At 35.7% G+C, this 24,254-nt stretch overlaps 2 protein-coding genes across 6 annotated transcripts in view; both read right to left on the bottom strand.

Moving 5' to 3' along the window:
• Positions 1–24,254, bottom strand: part of CADPS2 (calcium dependent secretion activator 2) — a 438,625-nt gene that overhangs the window by 302,173 nt on the left and 112,198 nt on the right. The gene's annotated exons all lie outside the window — the stretch shown is intronic.
• On the bottom strand, positions 1,147–2,242 carry RNF148 (ring finger protein 148). The gene has a single exon (XM_045564931.1). It carries the CDS (start codon positions 2,225–2,227, stop codon positions 1,316–1,318), a length of 912 nt encoding a protein of 303 aa, XP_045420887.1. The 5' UTR covers positions 2,228–2,242; the 3' UTR covers positions 1,147–1,315.

Genomic DNA, 24,254 nt, shown 5'->3' with positions numbered 1-24,254 from the left:
GACACCCTATGATGGGGGTGCATCTCAGTGGGTTTTTTCCATCCGCTAGGAAATCAAAGCCAAGCATTTTCATCTTGAACATAAATGTCTCTGATCTCTATAAGTAAGAGGCTAAGAGACACTTTTGATTGGGTCTCACCAAGACTAAGGGAGCTGGTACTTCTTATGAAATGTGAATCCTCAACATGGTAATTTGTTACACAAGGAGGAAAGAGGAATAAGCACAGAAGTCTGTGGGTCCAATAAAAAGCGACATAAAAAGAGAATAATACTGATATGAAATCTTCAGCACACACTAGGTAATTTTCTCTCCCTAAAACCATTAATCTGATTTTGTTGCCATAAAATCCCCTCCCTTTGTTTTTTCAAAAAAAGTGTAGTACATGCTATATAGACTCATAAAAGTGTCCTCTGCATTGGACATCAAAGGTTTAGCGTATTATCCAGAAAGAGAGATCTTCATCAATACAACAAAACCCGAATCTTTCTGCCCCTCAGTGTTACTTAGGTGCTTATTCATCTCTAGAAAAGAGGAAGATGTAAAAATAAGGCAAAAGATACAATATGGAAAGGAAATTGTACAAAATTTCAGCTCTGCTCTGTTACCAAAATGTCCCAGAGAAACACTCATTTCCATTTGGAGAAGAAAAGAGAAGCATTTACTAGAGATAATTCTAGAACATAAATCTGCTACCATAGCTGATGAACTATGCTAGGATTTAAAGAGCTCTGGTAAACAGAGGTAAATGTTTGCAATGCTGTCCCTAAATGAGGCCTATAATAAAACACTTCTAGTTACATAACCAAAAGTACTATCATCTAAAATAATAATTTAGAACACATTATCCATCCAGTCAGGAGCTTTGGAAACCAGATTTCCTGGGTATTAACAAAATTAATTAACCATGGAAATAAGAGATATAAATTATTAGGTACCAAAATTAAACAAAATGTGGAAACAAAATGTAAAAACTAGAATTCCAAAAGGAAACTTTAGTATGGCCAATTCTCTGTGGCAACGTCATAATCCTAGTAATTTGAAGATAAAAATTAATATCGACTTTAACATATACTAATGTCCTTATTTGGATAAGGGCAAAAATGTCTAACAATTAAAACTGATTAGAAAGACAACAAGTCCAAATAGCTAGGCATGATACAGATTTTTATTTTTAAAACACACGAATTTCACCCTCTTTAGTACTTGGATAGGGAAGCTGAAATTTTCTCTCTATGTAAAATGCAATAAGAGAATTCATTTAATCTTAGTATTTGGGAAGATCTGGTTACATCTTTAGAAGATTCTCTGGGTTTCTTAAGTTTTCAGAATGTCACACTTGCACATGGGGCATGTCCTATGGACTAAAAGCCAGGGGTCAATGCATGCCTTATGGAAAAAATGTTTGCAAGTTAAAATACGTACTACATCTTGGGGTTTGTACATGTCAAAGCAAACAACACAATTATCTTCATTTGGATCTAGTTCCTTATCCCCTTCTTTGAGCACTCGCAGTTGAAGCTGATCAATAGCTTTCTTCACATCTGCCTTTATCTGTCTTCGCCTCCTGGTGGAAGAATTGGGCACTCTAGGTCTCCAGGCACAGTACAGGAAAAGGTAGGCAACAGTGGCAGCCAGGAAGGTAAACAGAGACATGACATAATGGCTGAGCCATGGCATGTGCATTCTTCCCACTTCAATGATGACCGTCACATAGACTCCTTTCTGAATCAAGTGCAAAAGTTCCACGCCTTTCAGGTTGCCTATCATCACAGCGACTATATTTTCCGTTCCCTGGTGAGACATGGGAAAGACCTTGTTGCCGGTCCCTGGATAATTATAGATGATCACCCCATTTGCTCCCTTCTCTGCTGCCACGTTGATCTTATGTGTAAAAGTACAGCCTCCCCGTTCAATGAGTGCCAGCCACGAGTCGGCCTGTTCAGGCCTGCTGAAATTGGTCAAAGGATTACAAGCGTTCTGATTCCATCTTTCGGGAAGTACCACCGCACCAGACACCCTTTCCAGAGGAGAATGATTCCCGAACACTCCACTCTCTCCTAATTCTGATATAACCTGACTTCCTACCTGAAATGTTATATTCAGGTGAGCTGTCCAAATGGCTTTTCCTTTTGAGTCAGGAAGGCTAAGCAGTAGAAAGATGCTAAGCCTTAACAGTTGATACGAAAAAGAACTATGAGCTGAAGGAGTAATTCTAAGTAGGTTCATTCCTCCATTTGCCTATTAACTGACAAACAGGAAAAACAAAACAACATTAGTTGTAAAAGAAAGTAAAAGCCAGCTTCAATTGTCGGCAGTAGATTACTAAAGTACGTAAATGGGAAAGGTCTGCATGGGATCAAAGCTATCTTGCTCCTTCCAGCATTTTTATTTTTGGTAGATTATCTTTCTTACAATGAAACAAAGTAACAAGAGTGCTTATTTGTACCATGTATTTCAAGAAAATTATGACTTCCTAATAGGGAAATTGTGACATCAGAGGTAGTTAAGCCAATCCAAGAGTTTATATCAGTGCACTGCATACTGAAATCTTATTGGCCAAAAACCTACTAAGCAGTGAAGCAAGATATATAATAATTTGAATAAACTCTAAAAGAATAAATAAATAGGTAAGACTTTTTTTAAAAAACTTTGAGTTTCTGGTTTCAGACAGATTGAAAATCTACCTATCCACTTAACACTATTTGGTTTTCTATCTGTAAGGCAAAGATAAAAATCATTCCTGTGTTAGCACATGTACCTGACCAGTTGCCAGTTCTCTTATACAGCTCTAGCCTATCCAATATGGCATTCTCTGGGAAGTAGGAGCAAATTATTCCCACTTACTTGCAATGTGAAATGCCTATCCCAGGCTTAAATATTCCACATGAGGAAAACAGAGTATAAACTTATGTTGTTGGCCTGGTATAGTCCCATTTTCAAGGCAAATTCAACTTCGTTCGCTGACATGGCTGCTGAGAGCCTACTATGTGCTAGTCATACACGAAGTAGGGAACATATATTGGAGAAGAAAAGAGACCGAATCCTACTCTTGTGGAGACTAAGGATTTTGGATGACATCCCAAAGGCAAGAGAAACACACCACAGGGTTCTAAGACTGGGAAGTGACTTAAACGTATTTCAAAATGTTCACTTTTTAAAAAGTACACTCTGGCTGCTTTATGGGGAAAATGGATTGGAGGAGGGGAAGAATAAAGTGGTGAGATGACCTTAGGCAAGAGAAGATAGTGGCTTGGACTCCTGAAGTTGCAGTAAAGATGTAGAGACATAGACAAGTCTGAGAGTTACTATAAAGGTTGAATTAACAGACTTAGTAACTGGAAAGGTAGTAGTGGGTAGAGGAAAGGATGAATAATCACAAATCACCACATGACTTTATTTCTGCAAACTATAGAATCTTTACTGCTTTAAAGATGCTTTAAGTGTTTGCTTTTATTTTAAATCTTTACCTGAAGCCTTTTACAGAGAGCCAATAAATTGGCAACACCCACTCAAGTATTTATTGTCTACCATGTATAGGCCATCTCCTATGTACCCAGCATACTGCAAAGCCCTAGCAAAAAGACCCTGTTACTTACTATGCAAAATGGACACAAAAATTCAAATCACAGGCATTGGGAGAGTTTTGTCATTTTGACAAAAGCATTTATTGTACTCCCTGGCCCATAATAGCTTAGTTAATATTTGCTTTTAAAAAATAAAATGGGAATCAGTCTACTTGCCCCATGCATACAAGTTTATTCAGGCATGATTCCATTCACATCTGAACTGTCCTTACAGGTAGACTTTTCACATGTTCAAATGGAGTGTGAATTCCTGGATGATCTAATAACAGTGAAAAATTGAAGCCTCACTAAGAAGCCAGTTTAACATCATCATATTACAGGCTATCTGTTAAACTGATATTTATTTAAACTTTGGGGGTTGGATTAAAAAATAATGTAATTCTGACTTTGCTTTTTTAGTTTACTGATTTTTTTAAGGGTGAAAAACTTAAGCAGTTACAATATTTGAGCTCAAAACATACCTCAAATCAAAAGATGCTTTCCATGGTTGAAAAGACCAATTTGAAGAACTTACTAATTCATTCTATTTTTCTCACTACCAATATATAAGGCAATGATAGGACTCCCCTCTCTTCTTCCCTAGTCTTAGGACAAAATGGACCTATAAAAAACAATCCTCCATCTCTAACACAGTGGTTCTCAAGCAAGGGACAATTTTGCTTTTGCCTCCCGGGGGACATTTGGCTATTTCTGGAGACATTCTGATTGTCACAACTTGGGATGATACTGGCATCTAGTGGGTAGAGGCCAGGGTTGCTGCTAAACATCTTAAAATGCACAGAGAAGTCCTGCAATAAGGACTTATCTGGCCCAAAATGTCAATAGTAAGGTTAAGAAACTCTGGTCAAATGGAGCAGCCTTCAGAGAGAGGAACCATCCCGAAACTCATTCATCTCTCGTGGATGACCAGGTCTGAGCCGTCAACACAGAGTATGCAGGTATAATTGGCAATACCACCATCAAGGATGATGCCCTCAATGCAACTCCATTTTCCCAGTTTTCCTGGAATAGAGACAGCAGAGATCTGCACAAGTGACCTATGAGTCCATGAAGTGTAATTACAAATTGCATCTGTTTTATCAGAACCAGATCCAAGAGTGTTCTGGGGCTAGAATGGTTGAAGGTGAGAGACAGACGGACTGGAGGACTGAGGCTACTGTAATCTGTTCCTTTTAGATCATTTATTCAATACACGGATTTTCTTTTTAATAGCCAAATATTAAAAAATTGTTCATTCCATTGAACCTTGTAGGTTGGTTAGAAAGAACTGAAACATATTACTAGGGTTGGCTGACCCAGTGGTTCAAAAAAGCCCTGCTCTTTACATCTTTCCATTCTTTTTCAGTATGCTAGTATTCCTCTTATGTTGGGCTCCCTCTACGATCCTCCAAGGTGGCTTTTGTTCTAAGTATCAACAGACAGACAACATCCACAAGCAAAAAGAGATGTTTCTTCCCCCATAACTCCCTTTAAGAGCAAGGAATACTTTTGTCCAAAAACTTACCAGACTACTCTCAATGTTTCTTTGGCTAGAATAACTCCACAAACCCATGCCTGAGAGAACCCCTGGAAATGTGAGTGGAATAATCATGGTTTATCCTGTTGTGGAGAGCCCCTTCCCTGGCTGAGCACATGGCCAGAGGAAGGGTGAAGATTCCAGTGTTCTGCCACCAAAGGGAGAAGGTCTGAACTGGAGGGAAAGTAGGTAAACAAAATGGCAGTCAATGGCTCTAAATTCCTGAGATATACCCCTCAAAATAATACCTAAATAACCACTAACTGCAACAAACATGCAATATGCACTATACACAAAGGTACAGACATGAGCCAGAGTCTATGTTAAAGGGGACACAATATGGTTCTGTTCTTAAGAAGGGAATCCTCTAGGCAGGATAAAAGAGTTATATGCAAATCAAGTGCATATGCGTATATATCTGATTACTTCCAGGTTCCAATTAAAATTTTGAGAAGGTTATAGCTATCATTAAGTGAGGGAAAAAAAAAATCAACTAATCTCCACTCCTCTGCTATTCTTTGACCTCTACTGGTAAGAATACTCACACTTCCAAAAACTTGTACTCTGATAAAGGAAAACACCTAAATATAATCACATTGCACTACCCAGATAGCATCCCTAAGAGGTAGGGAAAAACCAAAGAGCCTTCAATAAATTACCCCACAAGTCACAGTATCCAGGGCTATGATATTATGAGAGATCTCTAGGAATCCACAAAACACACTTATTTTCCATCTAAGCTCAAAAATAACAACTGTATAGGTTTTCTGCAAGGAATTAAAAGCATCATAATGGGACTTGGGGGAACAAAATACTGACTCTAAAGTAGTTTACGGAGATTAACAAGAAAATCAAATAATGCTAATAATAAATTTTTTTCTGAGAGCATAATCCTTATTTTTATAAAATTGTTTAATGTTTTCAATATGTATTATTTTGGCAAGCATTCCCTCTAATTACAGCTAATAGTTCAGTGGTTAAAAAAAAACAAAAACAACTTCACAGTTTCATGTAATAAAACCATTTTATATAAAAGGCATCTGGGATGTAACAACTATAATTCTAATCTCCATATGTATTTTTAATAAGTGTTGTGTATATTTAAGATATACAACATGATGTTATAAGACATACACATATATGTACAGTGAAACAAATTAACATATTCATTATCTCACAGAGTTACACATTTTCCCCTGGTGGCAAGTATAGCTATAATCTACCCATTTAGCAAAAATCCTTAATACACTGATACAGTTCCCTCTACAAAATGATCTATTCTATTAATCTCTAGGAGAGCTGGAATTAAATCTTATTCTCATCTTTTTAATACCCAGCTTCTAACACAGTATCTAGCACATTACAGGTCCTCAATAAAGATTGAATTAAACTGACAGTGTCATTATCTTCCGTATTTTAATCTGTAAGATTCCTCATGCAATACTGTATCAACTTAATTTTGTCTTCAGAAGGGTGATCATGTCAGTAAGAGTACAGAATAGTTAGAATGAGCATAATGAGCTCAACCTTCACTTCTATAGATTTAATACTAATCGAACTCGATTTCGTAGCCATACTTTAACGCAGAGATAAATGAGCATTTGGAATATGACCAAATTCCTTTAAATTGTAATGGGCATAAATCAAACAACATAAATTATACTTCATTTTGAATTCAAGTTGAGTTCTATATAACTTTAATAATAAATTGAAAACAATTTTTTCCTCATTCAGTCTACCGAGTTAGAAGACAGAATGGTAACCAACAGTGCAGAAACCCATTATTACTACTCAGGGAGATAATGGGGAAAAATTCACACTGTAGTCCTTGCACTGGGAGGTAGAAGGAGTCGTCGAATTATCCTTAAGGAAACACAAGATTAAGGATTAGAGTATTTCGTAGTACTGTTATTTTTATTTGAGTCTAGAATAAAATGTGTCTTAGTATTAACTCAACAATTTAAACTGGGTTTTTGCTTGAGGGAGTGAAGAATAGGCAACATATTCAAAAGAGGGAAAAAAATACACCAAAGTGGAATCCTTTGAATAACTGCCAGAACTTGTTCTGTTCTCTTGACAGGCTACTCTGCTCCTGTCATTGATAAGATCCAAGGATGGGAACCAAATGGGTGTGGAGGCTGCTTCTGGGGCTCTGCCATCTCAAAGTTGTTCAGAAACTTTAAAGCAGATTCTAGATCTTCCTAAGCTACAATCAGTCATCGAAGGTTTGCATGAGCTTTGCCTTCCTGAGACAAGTCCACTGGAGCATGGTTAACTCTGAGTGAGCTCTCAGGAGTCAGAAATAGCAGGGCTGAGGTGACTAAGGAGAGTTTCCCATTTAGATCCCTTACGTTTTTCTAAGTCACAGGTCACAAAACCCTTTCTCATTTATTATATAATTTAATCCCTCCTGGGAAGCAGCAGAGGGGAAAAAAATGAGCATGGAGTCATCATGCTAGCAGAAACAGTATACCAAAGCACCGGGCTAGTGACAGACCTGTATGAAATCCAGTGTCCGCTCCACACTAGCCAGATGAGGTGAGCACAGTGAGCCTCGGTTTTCTCATCTGTGGGATGGAAAAGTAAGGCCTGCCTCTAAGAGCCATGACGAATAGCAGATGACATATATCACATCTATTTGTAAATCACCAAGCATATTGCTAGCTTGGTAGGGGTTCAATAAATGAGGCTTTCTTCTTCCCAGTCCTGAAAAGCCTCTTTCTTCCATTTTTTCCACCTAATAAAATTCATCTCATCCTTCTAGATCCATCTCAATCTCCCTTCATGATGTCCCTAGCCAACACAACCTGCTCCTATGACACATTATTTTTGCACCTATAAAAGTCATTTAATTTCACCTGACATATAATTAGATGCGTATATGTCTGTTAATACTTTCACTCGGTTTAGAATATCTTATAAGGAGTGGTCTTGTCCTATTCATTTTTTAAAACACTGTTTGCACCCTCCCATCCCTATACTAGCATAATAAAACTTGCTCAATGTCCCTGACAAATGTTTGATTTTCAAGCATTTACTCTTCAAAATTTTAAGACATAGCAGCAGCTTTTGAAACCTATGCTTTATACAATCACCCGTTAAAAAAACAGAACAAGCAATGATTTGACAAGTCTTCCCTCAGCTAAGAATTACATTGACAACAGTTGTCCAGAAAAAGAATTATTTAATATCACAGGATCAGAGGCCATCTGTCTTACATTTTCTCTCCAAAAGTCAAGAATAAAGTTTACCCACATCTCTGTAGTCTGAAAAATGGACTAAATATGGAATTATATGCAACCTTAAAGTAACAACTATTTCTAATATATAAGCAGCTTTTATTGGATTAAAGAACCCTCCTCTGATTATTTTATATAAATGAATTTATAGCTGTTCTCTCAAGATACATAGATACCAAGTCATAAGTCCTAAATGGTCATTATCAAGAGAAAACCATACTGGATTAATTATGTATACCTTGATACCTCAAAGAAAGCCTTAACATCATATCATCAGTAATAACTAAAGCAATAATTTCTAACTGCAACCAACTTTCTCTGCAACCCAGAATGCCTTCTAATCCCACCCCAAGATGCATCAAATCCTGCAATCCCCACAAAATTTCCCTGATTAGTCAAAATTGATCTCTTTCTACTATGAACTATCACAATTTATTTAAAAAATTTTTGTATTTATAACATTTTACAGTAAAAAGGTATATAAAATATATGTACATTTTTAAAATAAAAAACATTCATGTATCTCTTAAGATACAAGCACTATTTTCTTCATTTTTCTACATTCTTTTAGGAAATTATTTGTACACTTCCTTCTGATATTATTTTGTAGGCATTGAAAACAATGTTAATTTACTTTTTGCCTTCTTACAAAGGTTGTCTTTATCTCTCAAATTATAAGATTTTTGAGGACAGGACTTTGCTATTTTCCTCTGTATTCCTACTGGACCTAGAATACTGATTTGCATAAAATCAATCCCTTATTTTATTTGATTTAAAAAGGTGGTTCTCTGGCATAATTAAGGGCCTACCATTTCTTATTACTTTTCTTACTCCTTATAGGGGCACAATCCAAGAACCATCTACTTTATATCTACACTACTGATTCTTTCACTCATGCATTCATGTATTTGTCAGGAACCTACTATGTGTACTATACTAGGTTCTGGGGCTAGAGCAATGATAAAAAAAGAACAATTTCCTGTCCTAATTAATTTTTCATGTTCCCAGGGATTCAAAGATGGGTTTATTTTTGCATCTTATCCAATAAGCTGATACTCTGATGTGTGTGATAAATACCCTCAATGAGGTATGAAGTAAGTGCCAGAGAAGCATGGTGTCTTAGTATGTTTGGGCTGCTATAATAAAATAGACTAGGTAGCTTATAAACAACAGAAATTTCTTTTGCATAGTTATGGAGGCTGGGAATTCCAAGATCAAGGCAGATTTGGTGTCTAGTGGGAGCCTGCTTTCTAGCTCATAGCACCTTCTTGCTCTGTTCTGATACAGGGTAGAGGGGTAAAGGGTCTCTCCAAGCCCTCTTTTTTTTTATCTTGAAGCATCTCACTTTATTTTTTCTTTTAATTTTTTTATTTCAAAATATTATTGGGGCACACATATTTTTGGCTACATGTATCAATTTTGTTATGTTTGAGTCAGGGTTGTAAGTGTGCTTATCACCCAGATAGTGTTCACTGTACCCTTTAGGTAGGTCTCTTTTATAAGAACACTAATCCCTCTTAAGAGGGCTCCACCTCCATGATCTAATCACCTCCCAAAGCCCCCACTTCCCAATACCACCGCCTTAGGAGTTCGGATTTCAACATCCCAAGGAGGACGTTCACACCATGGCATACAGAAAGATAAATGCTGCCCCAAAATGGTGCAGTTTATTCAACATACAGTTCTGGTATCCTAAGGTACCACTTTCCCTAGTGTATTTCATTCAATGAAAAATACAGCAGTCCATTACAGCATGTTTGTTCACAAAGTTTCCTTGATTCAGACCTCATGGAGCTTATAAATTTTATATTTAAAAACAAATCTTTGTTTTATACAATTTTTCATAGTTGGTCTGCTTAGCTTTACTGGAGATAACAACTATTAAATTTCACCAGTTTAATTAATTCTTAATCCAGACTGCCTGGGCTTAAACCTCCTGTATCTACACTAGCTCTGTAACCTTGGGCAGGTTATCTAAACTTATGTGCCTTAGTTCCCTTAGCTATAAAACACAGATAATAATAGTACCAAATTTTTAGGACTCTTATGAGAATTAAATGAGATAATGCACAGTATTTAAAGTACTTAGAACACTGCTTGGCTCATACACAAACTAATAGGGGTTCACCATCACCACCCATCATTATCTTCATTTTTTTAAATATTTATTTATTTATTTTTAAGACAGAGTCTTACTCTGTTGTCAGGGCAACAGTGCCGTGGCATCAGCCTAGCTCACAGCAACCTCAAACTCCTGGGCTCAAGCCATCCTCCTGCCTCAGCTTCCCAAGTAGCTGGGACTACAGGTGTGCAGCACCATCCCCGGCTAAATTTTTTTTTTCTATTTTTAGTTGCCCAGCTAATTTTTGTCTTTTTTTGTAGAGACAGGGTCTTGCTCTTGCTTAGGCTGGTCTCAAACTCCTGACCTCAAGTGATCCTCCCACCTCAGCCTCCCAGAGTGCTAAGATTACAAGCGTGAGCCACTGTGCCCAGCCCATTATCTTTAAATCACAATCTTGCTTAATTTACTAGATAAGAATGATGCCAAGGTCTTTAAGGAATTTTTCAGTCTTATAATTCTAAGAAAATCTCTATGTTTACATAAAATATTGGTATCATTTTTCTACATATAACAGTCACTCTTGAATATCAGTGATCTATTTACACAAACACCTGTTAGTATCTTCCAGCTAAACAGCTATATTTGCTCATTAGGGACAAAGTACTTCATGATTCATAAAGGATGCATGAAAACAATTACAGAACTTATTTATTATGAATATTATAGTTATAATGTGCAGGCCAACTTCAAACAAAAGGTCTTTTTTTGGTTCCTTCACACCCACTAACTATCCATAAAAACAAATGAGTAAAACAAAGAAGTAAAGCTTTTGATTAGATCTCTTGGCATAATATTTTTCAATATGTTGACAAAGAGCCTTGCTTTGCCAACGAATTGTTACATTATTAATCCATGTCAAACTTCAAGAAGAACATTCATGTCACCAATGATTCAAAACTTAACTTCAGAATCAAGGAAAAGAGGAGGTTGTTTTCATGTGAAAAACCAAGTGTTTGTAAGAAAAAAAAAACCTAGTTCTAGCAAGATCTAGAGGTCAATTACTGTTATTCTGATTGGTGTCTATTTAATTGAGAAATTTATCCTAACAGAGATTATTCAGGCAGGAAAAGTAAATGATTGATATTCCATATAAATCCAGAGGAAAAGTGACATGGTTAATCCAAAAATACATGTGAGTGACAGTCTACATCTGCAAGTATATTTACTGAACAGAGTATTCACTGTTTCTATCCGATCTACAATGTTTGAATTGTTTCCAGTTGTCCTAAGATTTTAGCTTGATTTCTGTCTCATTTTACTTACACTTGCATTTTAAAATCTTTATTAAATTTCTTCTTTTAATACTTTAATCAATCATTTGTAAAAAAAGAAAATCAAACAATAAGTAGGGCCTTAGTTAAAACAATTGTAGAAAGACTCCATGGTAAACTGGAAAGACAGGGCTACACAAAATTTGTTATTTTTTACATTTATGTCTCAACAAAAACACATGTATACAATGGGCTACTGAGTGCAAAAAATAGATCATCAAGAGCAGACTAGCACAAAACCCACTGCTATACTCAGGAATAAGCCTATTTACCTCAAGGTGTTTGGTACAATGTTCTTAAACTGTACTAGCTAATAGTTCAGGTATAATGCTTATTATTTGCTGAATAATAGTAACTTGCAATGCTATTGCTATTAATAACAAGTTTCAATTTGAGTCTTTATGGAATGATTGTTTAGCCCTTTATTTCTTATCTCATTTAAAATTCATAATAATGCAATGAAGTAGATGCTATTAGAATCTTGTTTTATAAATCAGAAAACTGAAACTAAGCAAGTAACACTACGCAGCTAGTTAAGAGGATAAACCAGGATTTGACTTCAATGTCTATCTGAATGTCTTCTAACCCAATTACTTTTGTTTTTTATAACTAGGTCCAGATGCATAATTATTAATATTTCCCATATTGGATACCGGCCAATAGCAATGTTTTTGATGCTGACTTAATCCTCTACTTCTTTTCTAAATTTAACTCATTACAGGAAATGCACTGTTGGGGTTTTCTAACAAGCACCAGCTATGCTTCCATCTGTAATATTTAAAGCACTGTTCATTTTGCCAATTATACACATATCTATTTTATTTTTTAACTTCATCATAAAGGCTAATTATAGAATATTCAATAAAATTAATGAGGGTTTCTTTGATTTTAAGTATTTTTAGGATACAATATTAAAAAAAGAAAAAGAATTATGAAATACTCATGTATTCATCAATCAACTTTAATGAACCTTAACTTGTCGGACATGCATTCATTTCCTAGGGCTTTTGTAACAAAGTACCACAGACTGGATGGCTTGATACAACAGTAATTTATTTTGTCACAGTTCTGGAGGCTAAAATTCTAAAACCAAGGTATTGGTAGGGTTGGTTCCTACTTTATGCTCTGAGGGAGAATCTGCCCCATGTTTCTCTCCTAGCTTCTAGGGGTTCCCAATAATCCTTGGTGTCCCTTGGTTTGCAGACACATTCCTCCAATCTCTGCCACAAGCCAAGGAAGTCAAAGAATGTCAACAGCCACCAAAAGCTGGAAGAAAGCTTCTCCCCTAGAGCTTCTAGAGAAAGTGAAGCCTTGCTGACACCTTGATGTCAGACTTCTGTCCTCCACAACTGTGAGAAAATAAATTTATGTTATTTTAAGCAACCCAGTTTATGGCAATTTGTTACAGAAACTACATCAAACCAATACAGCTTATTGGCCATTTAGGTTTCCTATTCTTTGAACTGTTATACATATGTCTTATTCACATTGTTCAGGGATTATTTGCCTTTTCACACTGATGTACGGGAGTTCTGTATACATCTCAGATTATAATCCTAGTTGTTTATAAGGACTATAATATCTTTCTCAGTCTTTGGCAGCCACTGTCCCTAGTTGGGATGAGTCAGGCCTTATAACCCTGCCTCCTAGGTTAGGGTTCTCCTTCCAGATCCCAGCTAGCAAAGTGGTGACTTGAGCCTACGGATAAACCACAGAATCCATGTCTGGCTCTTCGGTAACCCACACAGGATTTCTATGACTTGCAATTTAAAAGCAGCAAATATTGTTCTGCCTATGCCTTAAAAACATGCAAAGATCCTCTTCTATACACAGTCCAAACTGAGGTCATGCTCCTTTGAATAAGGTCTGAAATATATAGTTCTGCTTTTAAAAAATAAAAAAAAAGCTACTTTCCCATGGACAAAGACAACTGCACTCATTTCCCGTGGTCAAAATTCTCTCTGGTATAAGGCTTAAAACTTCTCAACGCAATTCATTGCAAAGAAAGAAAAGCAAATTGTGCAACTATGAAAACCCTGGAAAGGCTAATAGTCTAGAACAGAGGGTGAAGGGGCTTCCAGCCAGCAGAAAGCTCCACACAGAAAGACGTGCCTGGTTTCTCCTTCCAACTTCATTGAGCAGGTAAATCAGCAGAGGAGGGAGTCAAAGGTAGAGAGGGACCAGGGGCATTGATTGTTCTAATATGACGGTTCTTGGAAGGGGTGGGGGGTGGAGACAGGACTAGAAAGGGAACGATTGATTTATAAACAAGAAAACAAAATCCAATGGAAATAATGGCGTTTAAACCTCTACTTGGAATGTGAACATGTTTTTATTCTACTGCAACACAAAATGAAATTTCAAATGTTGACAATTTTGTAATACATGTGCATTATGTTTGATTTTCAATACCTCGACAACATTTGCCACTTAAGAAAACTTTATAATGAACTAAATGGCAAAATGAAGACTTTTTTTGCAGTGTGAATAATACATTCCTAATATATCTATTCTTCACATTCATACTTTTGAAGTCAGGATATGATTTACCCTACAGCTTGTTTTCAACATATTTGACATTATCTATCACTTTTTATCATTTTGAGTTAATTTCTCAAATAGGCTTGTCAAAACCCAATTAGGAAGTTATCTCCTCTTTTCAGTTTGGTCCCACCAAGCAAGTAAACATGACAGATATTTAGTAGCAATGCCTGAGGAGTCTGGCAACTTCAAAAATGTGTAAATTGAAGGTACAAACACAAAAAATACAGACTAGAAGTAATTCTTGTTGCATGTTTTTAAATTCAAATAAACAAGAACATTAAACTCATAAGACCACATAAAAATTTTTACAAAAATTGTAAGCCACTGACTTAAGATACTTAACATATGATACTGCTTAGATTTTTCTATGTGGAAGTTATATTGGAACCGAAAAGGTAATACCTTTCATATCCAAAAGTAAATGGTAAAAATAAAGTAGCTTCAAGATTAGGGCAAGTAAATAATACTTTAATATAAAAAACCTTCTTATACAACATTCAGCAACTGAAATCTTTCCGTCCCTTTCATCTTTAAGCTAATGGGCCTTAAATTTAAAAATGCATCTTGAAGACGGCACAAGCATTTCCCCCATGTGGTAAAATTACTGGACAGAAAATACTTAAATACTACTTAATTATCTCCCAGCACAACAGCAATACATCTTGCATGCTTTACTTTAAAAAATATATATATACAGAGTTTACAAAGGTGGAAACTTTATACGTGTTGTTTATAAAATTCAACTATTAATCTGACTATTCAATGAATTTTATATCCATATTCTCCATTATATTTCTATATATTTGGAAGTTGCCAGACATGGAAAAATGATGGGAAGGGGGAAAGCAGTGTGGGAGGGGCAGAAAAAAGTAGGAGAAGGGGGAGAGAGGGAAAAAGGAGGGAGCAGAGAAGTAGGAAGACAGAAGTGGCTGGGAAGAGAAAGGAGAGGAGAAAGGAAGATGAGGAGGGAGGAGGAAAAGCAGGAGGCTTATGGAAAGTCGCCTGGAGGATGTGACCAGGGAGCCCAGTCTCACTAGTAGAGTTCTCCAGGTAGATACGAGTGCCCAGGGTCTTCTAAATGGCGGACAGAATAATGAAAAGCAAGTCAAATACATGGCATATTCAGGTAACCATGGGTTTTTCCTCCATTGCTAAGCCATCAAATGAGGGTAAGGAAGCTTGGTGAAATGAGGGGATAAAATGTGGCGGGGAACTGACCAAACAGGACCACGTTAAGGTTTTTATGGTCCAAGCATTACAACACAACACTTAAAGGAAGAACCAAACACTGCGAAGCAGAGAAGGTGAAACGCGGGCCCCTGACTACCTCCTAGAGGACAAGGTCATGGTCTCAGCAGCCTGGCTATCAGTTAGTTTGGGAAAACAGAAAATAGAAAAAAAATAGAAGAAACTTGTGACTCAGTCAGAGAGAAACTGCTCAACAATCCACGGTCACGGTGGATTCTAGCCCGCTTTCTCCTCCAACCTGGTTTTTGTGGAACCTGCAGTGTTCTTATTTGCCACTTATTGTTTTGATAATAAAACTTTCAAGGACTGTCATCCTAGGTCATAAATTTACATGATTTTTAAGAATCAAGTAAAGTCAAAGTCAAAGTATAAATCCCTCTTCATCACACATCCACCCTTTGCATTGTCATCGATGGCATGGGCAAGCCAGGGTCTTCGGGTGTGGGAGGAGGTAACCACAGCCACCAGTCAGTCACCACAGAGGGCCCTGAGGGGACAGCTGACTGATGCAGAGAGCTCTGCAAAGAGGGGAAAGGAGGTGGGGGGAAGGAAGAAAGTAAGAGGTGGGAGGGGTGTGAAAGAGAACGAGCCAGTGGCCTCATGCATGGGATTCTACATGAGGAGAGCAAGCTGGACGTCCCCAGACACAGCCCTTCCTTTCTGCTCTGAACTTGCTCAAATCATCCATTCCTCTGACTATCCTGTTAAATAAAGTAAGGGGCCAAGTTCACACCAGGACTACCACCTGCAAGCACACTGGAGCATACAGTGAAGTCAATTTAAAACACAAAGGCACAGTGGGCACAAGGAGAAGAGAAAAGGCTGGTCTCCTGTTTTCATCCCAACATGCATGAACAGAGGTTAAGTATATTTAATATCTTTTCTCTAGAAGGGTCCTTCACATCCATCTACAATCATCACTGGTTTAACACCTCTGTCCATGCAGCACCATCAAATGTGTATACAATTTTATAAGAAAAGTGGAAGATTACCTACAATGGGAATTAAATTCTTCTACGTGACATAGAAATTTTCAGAACAGAGAACTCAATAGTCAAGCTGAAATGTCAGCAGTATAAAAGAATTAAATATATTCGAAGGTGACTGAAAAAAATCCCAAAGGGAGAAAATCATCATTTACAGCTTCATCAAAGTCTTGCATAGATTAAGATTCACTGGAGAAAGAAAAAACAACCTCTCTACAACTCTTTGTTATAACTTAAGAAGTAAAAGGCCATATAAACCATCTCAAAGAGGAAAGCACTTGCTCAAAATAGGACAGTTCTTACAACAGAAAACCATTATTATCAAAATAATGTTTTCTAAAAATTATGCTTGAATTAAACACTGTGGTCTCCTACTTTTGGAGCACTGAACTATTTCAATTCCAAATAATCAGTGGATACTCAAATGTTGGTGGAGTAGAAATAAAATAAATATGATTGTCATATTAAAAATGTCAATCAGACCTAATGAGTCATTCTAATTTTAAAGACAATAAATGTATGTCATAGTAAAAATGTAACAATGTCATTAGATACAAATGTTATAATTTCTAAATGTGATTTCAGAGGACATGCCAAACATTTTGAAACCAAATTAAAAACACATAAAAGCAGTATTAATGCTGTTGTAAATATATATTCTTAAATATACTTTGACAGTAAATAAAGTTTAAAGTATTATAAAAGTATAAAAGATAACTCTATAGAGGTATATACATGGGAAACTTTTGGGGTCTTCTAATATTCTCTTAAATATAATATATCTCCTATAATGTTCCTGAAAGTGAATCACCTAGACTCTGACTGAAAACTGGATGTTCATAAGATTACTGCCACTCATAAAGCTACCCATGAGAGACAACAAATAGAATTCATTATTGCTGTTTAGAATATTATTAAACTTAGTGCTGTGAAGCTGCCTTTTTTACTACATCAAAAATGGCCAAATACTGGCAGTTTCATAAGGTTCATCCTAAAAGCTATCATTTAAAATGTAATATGTTCCAGGCATTGTGCTAAGTATGTTAACATGCTTAACAATTTTCACAGCTTCATGAGTAATTTGCATATTATCAATTTCTATGTGCATAATATTTTTATTTTGAGGTAGATGCCAGCACATTCAAGTCCTCTAGGTTTGCTCAACACAAAGAGGAAAACGTTAAAAGAGAGACGTGGTCTCCGTTGGTACCCTACTCTGAACTGGTAAAGTGGGCCAGGGCAATTTTAATAATTAACTGCTGCCTAACATCTGTCTCTTCCAGTAGACTCTGGGCTCTTTGAAGTCACAGACCTTGCCTCATTCCTCTTTATATTTCCAGGGCATATGGCAGTACATGACTAGCACTTCAATAAATGTCTATTTAATTAGGTGAATTCTTTAATTCTGACAAATTGATTACTTAATTTAGTGCCTACTATCTGTTCAACACTGCATAAACCATGGTATCCTGCTCTGAAAGAGCTTATAATTATGAGAAGTTAGTACATATGATATAAATTACGTCCTGAATTGTGCAAAACCATGGCAGATACTTGTGGGAAAGCAACGCTCTAGCTAATGATAATAACAGCAGCTCACATTTAGCTCAGGCACTGTGGATAGCAATTGAGATTAATTAATTGGTTTAATCATCAACCATCCTGGGAGGCAAGTACATTATTATCTCCATTTTACAGATGAAGAAACTCTAGTATAGGAAGGTTACATAAATTGCAACAGTCATATGGATCTGGAATTCCAACCCAGATAGAAACTAAACCCAAAACTCCCAATGTTTTTTCACCTGTTTTCTTTTTTCTTTTTTTTTGTTGTTGTTGTTTTCATGTTTAAACTCTATTTCTTCTGTGATGAAACCTTTAAAAGTCCTGTAAGTCAGAAATTTCTAAGCATTTTTGTAACATAAACCTTTTGGCAGTCTCGTGAAACTTATGAATCCCTACGCAGGATAATGCTTTTTTAAAGCATAAAATTAACTCCATAGGATTACAGAGAAAACTAAAGTAAAATAAATGAAACTTAACAACATCATAGAAAGGCATTTAAAGTTAAAGAGCATTTTCCTGATTAACGAAGGGGCAATCTTATAAAATGGAATCCGTGACCAAGTGGGCTTCCTCTTCACAAAGCCACAGTGATGCCACTGCTCACAGCACTAACTTGGAGTTTTCCCTCAAGAAAAATAAGGCTTTGCTGATACTGAGTTTGGTTAAGGAACCAAGAGTACCAGAGAGCCTAACAGTTTCGAACACCCCCTTAAAAGGATTTTAAACAGATATGAGTGTAAACTCTTTCTGAACTGTGGTGCTGGCCCAAAGTACTAAAAAGACTACAGCATAGCACCAAATTCAGCACCTCAGACCTGTCAAGGCCCTACCCTGGCAGCGTGTTAACTCTAAACTGAGCACTCCCTCCTGCGTCTGGGAATTAGAGATTGCTACACTGAAGTAAGCACATGTGTCCTTGATGGCTACCTAGCTTGGGTTAAATTTCTAGATAACTGACCAAGTTGAGAATTTACACTAGGTTTACTCACCCACAGCCCACCTGTAAAAATGCAATATCCTTTTTATAAGAATATAGAAGCAGAAGAAAAAAGAAGGTGAAGAGTTAACAGAGAGGTCTAGCCCTGTTTTCCACCACAAATTTGCTAGGTGGGCAAGAAAAATCCACACTCTCATTTTCTCCTAAAACTGCATGAAGAAAGAGGATGAAAATGCTCAAACAAGATGATTTTCCCGGCTATCTTCAAGCGACAAAATTCTACAATCTATGCAGTATCCAGTCTCCATAACAAAACGGATGCCACCAAGAACGCAGGCAACGCTACAGAACACACTGACAGGCTGCAGAAACCCAGATATCCTAAATGGAAATAGGAATCTCAGATATGAAAACACATTTTCCAGATTCTTATAAAAGATTTAATTTAAAATGCCATCCTCAGAATACAAGAAAATATGATATGAAATACAAAAGCTAATATCAAAAGTAACAAATATAATGTGATCTGCAGAACTTAATGCAAATTTAAAACCTCACTTCTCATTACTGGTGATGGATTTCATCTATGAATGTGTTGACCTTTTTTTATCCCCTCCTGCCACAGGCTGCCAATCTTGGTTTACTTAGTGATCACCAATTCACTGTGAAAAAATAGGCCTTTTCCATGGCGTTATTGCAAAGTTTAAAAGAGATTTTGACAGGTCAAACATCCCTTAGAATATGAAAAGTAAATCTTTCTATTCCAAAGTAAAAATGACAAAAAAACTTTCATCAAAATACTTAAATGCTCATCTTCCCAGTTCCTCTCCCTCTAGCTTGTACACAAGACCAAGTCATACAGTGTATATATCAACTCTAAAAAGCAAGGTATTTACCTAAAATGAAACCAAATGCCTTAAAAGGCTCTTAGTTTTCAAAATCCAATCATTAAATAATTGCATTTACTTTTTCAATAAATAACAAGAGTTGGGGTATAACATCGGGGTAAGAAGGTAGATATATGAAAAGGAATGACACCAACCCAATGGCTGGTGGCATGATATTGGAGCAGATAGTCCCAAATTCCCTGGGAAGAATCTGACTGCTGAAGTGAAGTTCCTTGGTATTCTAGACTAAGAAAAATGTGTATAAAGATTTGAAAATCACAGCCTGATGATTTGTCCTGCAGGTATATATTGAGCCATGCTCCTCTTTTGATTCTTTGCATTTTGGGGGATGCAAGAGCACACAGGACAAAGAAAAGGAGAAGTACTAAGAGACAAGTTAACATTGAGAGAGTTGTGCAATTGGAGTAAGCTTTTTTAATTTTACAATTTTTAATTTATTTTTTTATACAGATTTGCACATATTTATGGGATACATATCATATTTTGTTACATGCATAGACTGTGTAATGACCAAGTCAGGGCATTTAGCGTATCTATTACCCAAGTATTTATCATTTCTATATGTTCAGTACAAGTCTTCTAGCTATTTTGAAATATACGATACATTATTAACTACAGTCGCCCTACTCTTGTTAAACATTACAGCTTATTCTTTCTATCTAACTGTGTCCATTAACCAACTTCTCTTCATTACCCCACCCCCACTCCCTTCCCAGCCTCTGGTGTCTATCATTTCACTATCTCCATGTGCTCAACTTTTGTAGCTTCCACATATGAGAACATGCAATACTTGTTGTTTTTGTGTCTGGCTTATTTCACTTAACATTATGACCTCCAGTTTCATCCATGTTGCTGCAAGCGACATGATTTCATTTTTTTTAGGATCAAATAGTATTCCATTATGTCTATATACCACATTTTCTTTATTTATTCATCCATTGATGTACACGTAGGTTGATTCCTTGCTATTATGAACAGTACTACAATAAACATGTGAGTACAGGTATCCCTTTGATATAATGATTTCTTTTCCTTTGAGTAAATACCCAGAAGTGGGATTATTAGATTGTATAGCAGTTCTATTTTTACTTTTTGCAAAACCTCCATACTATTTTCCATAGTGGCCATACTAATTTACATTCCAACTAACAGTGTATAAGAGTTCCCTTTCCTCTACATCTTCATCAACATCTGTTATTTTTTTGTCCTTAGCCATTCTAACTGGGGTCAGAGGATATCTTACTGTACTTTTAACTTGCATTTCTCTGATTATGTTGAGCATTTTTTTTTAATATGCCTGTTGCCCATTTGGATGTTTTCTCTTGAGAAATATCTATTGATGTTCTTTGCCCATTTTTAATGCAATTATTTGGTTCTTTTACTGTTGAGTTGTTTGAGTTCCTTGTATATTCTGTATATTAGTCCTCTCTTCTTCCCCTTTCTACAGATGAGGAAACAGGTCCACAGCAATGGCATGAGTTATACCAACATACTCAACTCGAATACAACCTAAGTTACAAAGCTACTAATCCAAAAGGGGTAGTAACTAGAATGAAAGGTGGGGGAAGAAGTATGTTGCAAACCACTGTCACCAATGATTTATGAACAAGAAAACAGAATTCAAAGGGCAAAAAAGGGGGGTAGCCTCTACCTGAAATGTGAACATATTTTTCATTTGACTAGAAAACGAAATCAGCTAATATCAGAGGTAAGAAACTAAAAAAATGAATGCACAAAACAAAAAACAAATTGAAGAAAATAAATGCAGCATAACAAAAAGTTAATAATCTTCTTAGTGTATAAATAACACCTATAAATCAGTATTTAAAAAGTGAATATTGAAATGGAAAAACAGACAATGGACATGAACAGATAATTCACAAAATACGAATAAAAATATGGAAATGTTCAACTTCACTAATAGTAAAATAAAAACAAGTGAACCAAACAGTCCACATTTATTTTATGATGATATCAAGTACCCAGGAAAACACAGCACTCATACATTGTTATAGCAGAAAAAATTACTGCTACTTTTCTTGAGGGCAGTTTGGTAATCTGTATAAAGAACTTAAAGAATGCTTATCACCTATCACTCAGTAATTACACTTGTAGAAATTTATCAAAGATAATCAATTTAAGAATATAAATGATCACCTCAGCATTTTTAACAGTAAAGAATGAATAAAAATGTCTAACAATAAGAAGAAAATTAAATATTTAGATATGGACACACAATGGTCTATTATGTAGTTATTTAGAACCAAGTTTATAGAGAATATTTGATATTAAAGAATATTCATGACATTATATTAAAAAAAGATTCGTGTCATACATATAAAAGGGAAACACCAAACTGTTAAAAAAAAACGGTTTGTCTACAGGTATTGGAACTACATAGGTGATATTTGTTTTCTTTTTCTCTCTTTTTTTTACAATTAATGGACTATGTTTTAGAGCAGTTTTAGGATTATAAAAACTTTTTAATATTTCTTAAATTCTCTAACATAAACATACATTACTTCTATTAAGAAGTATTCTTAAAGTAATATCAAAGTAAAAAACTTTTCAATTCTAGAAATTAGGATGGCATTTTACATAAAAATATGCAATAAGAGAGCTAAAATTAGGCTGGACACAGTGGTTCAAGCCTGTAATCCCAGCACTTTGGGAGTTCAAGGCAAGAGGATGGCTTGAAGCCAGGAGTTTGAGACCAGCCTGGTGAGACCCTGTCTCTACAAATAATAATAATAATAATAATAATAATAATTAGTCAAGTGTAGTGGTTTGTGCCTGTAGTCCCAGCTACTCAGAAGGCTAAGTTGGGAGGATCACTTGATCCCAGAAGTTTGAGGTTACAGTGAGGTACAATCAGGGCACTGCACTCCAGTATGGATAACAGAGTGAGACCCTGTCTCTAAAAAAAATAAAAAAATAAAAGGGCCAAATTAGAACTGAGTTTTTTGAGATGAAATCAGTAATTATTTACAAATTTCACAATAAAAGAAAAATGCTGAAAACAATTTTTTAAAATTTATTGAAGGAATTCTCATTCATATCATTATACAAGCAGGAAATCCGAACAGTAAATGCAGTGGTGGTAACGATGATGGCAACACTTATTTTAATACTTCTCTGGTAACTTTTAAAAGGTTAAATACCTCCCCAACTCTCATTTATTCTTTGGAATCAAAATAGAATATGGACAAACAGAATAAATAAGAAAACTACACATTCCTTCTGAAAAGTTGTGAATAAAGCCAAACCAAAAAAGAAAAGAAAAAAAGAAAAAGAAAAAGCTCTAACATCCACATTTTGCACAATAACAGAACTTGAAAGTTTGTATTATGCTGAAAGCAGCTAGTAAGCAACTGTATAGTGTCTTTTGGAAATCTTCAAGAGAAAGGCCATCTACTTTCCCATATGTCCATTATAAATCACACTGTCATTTGTTATTTTTGGATTAAGTCCACCTGAATTCAGTGAAACAGAAGCAGATAGCTGATGGGAAGAACAGCTTGGAAAGTAACAAATTACAATAAACCTACGTTTACCCATCTGCAGAGTCAGCTGAAGTTTCCTAAATTTAAAAACAAACAAACAAATGACAAAAATATGGCCAGAAACAAAAAGCAAATACTTGTAGAATTAATGTCCATTTTATGCCTTCCTTTAGACAATGAGATGCTTAAAGAAAAAAAAAAAACTTGTAAAGCTTTTTCACTTAACAAAATAGATGAAAGTATTTCAGAATCTAACAACAATTAGCAACCATAAAATTATCAAGATTATAAACTGCTAAATTTCATTAAGTAGACAGGTGTGCTACCTGCCACTTTTTTTCTTCCTTTTTATTCTGGTCCTTCTCTATCATTGTGACCACCTAATTAGGTAGTTTAGATGTTTGGGTCCATTTTTTCTAATTATGCCAACTTTATGAGCAAAAATATTGATGGATTTAAAAAACAGATCTCTCCTTCATTAGTCTTATTCCTTTATAGTACTTAAGACATCTCATAAACAAGATGTAATAGAAATTATATTGTCATATAAAAATCACTACCTCCTCACTATATGTTTTTATGCAACACATTGAAGAGTATTCACAGCAAATACTAATTAAAACTGACATAGACACACAAAGACACACCACCCCCCAAGAGAATACCACATAAACATACCCAGAAAAATCTAATCTTGGCATGATCTAGTTGATCTAGTTGAAAGAAATTGCTTATCTTTTTTTTTTTTTTTTTTAAATGAAGGTACCCTGAAGAAATGTTTTTGGTCAAATAATGTGCAGAAAAAGAAACATATCTCTGATTTCATACT

The sequence above is a fragment of the Lemur catta genome, chromosome 11 (genome assembly GCF_020740605.2).
Source record: "Lemur catta isolate mLemCat1 chromosome 11, mLemCat1.pri, whole genome shotgun sequence".
NCBI lineage: Eukaryota > Metazoa > Chordata > Mammalia > Primates > Lemuridae > Lemur > Lemur catta.
Note: the sequence above shows the minus strand (reverse complement) of the source record. Positions and strands in the feature narration are given on the sequence as shown.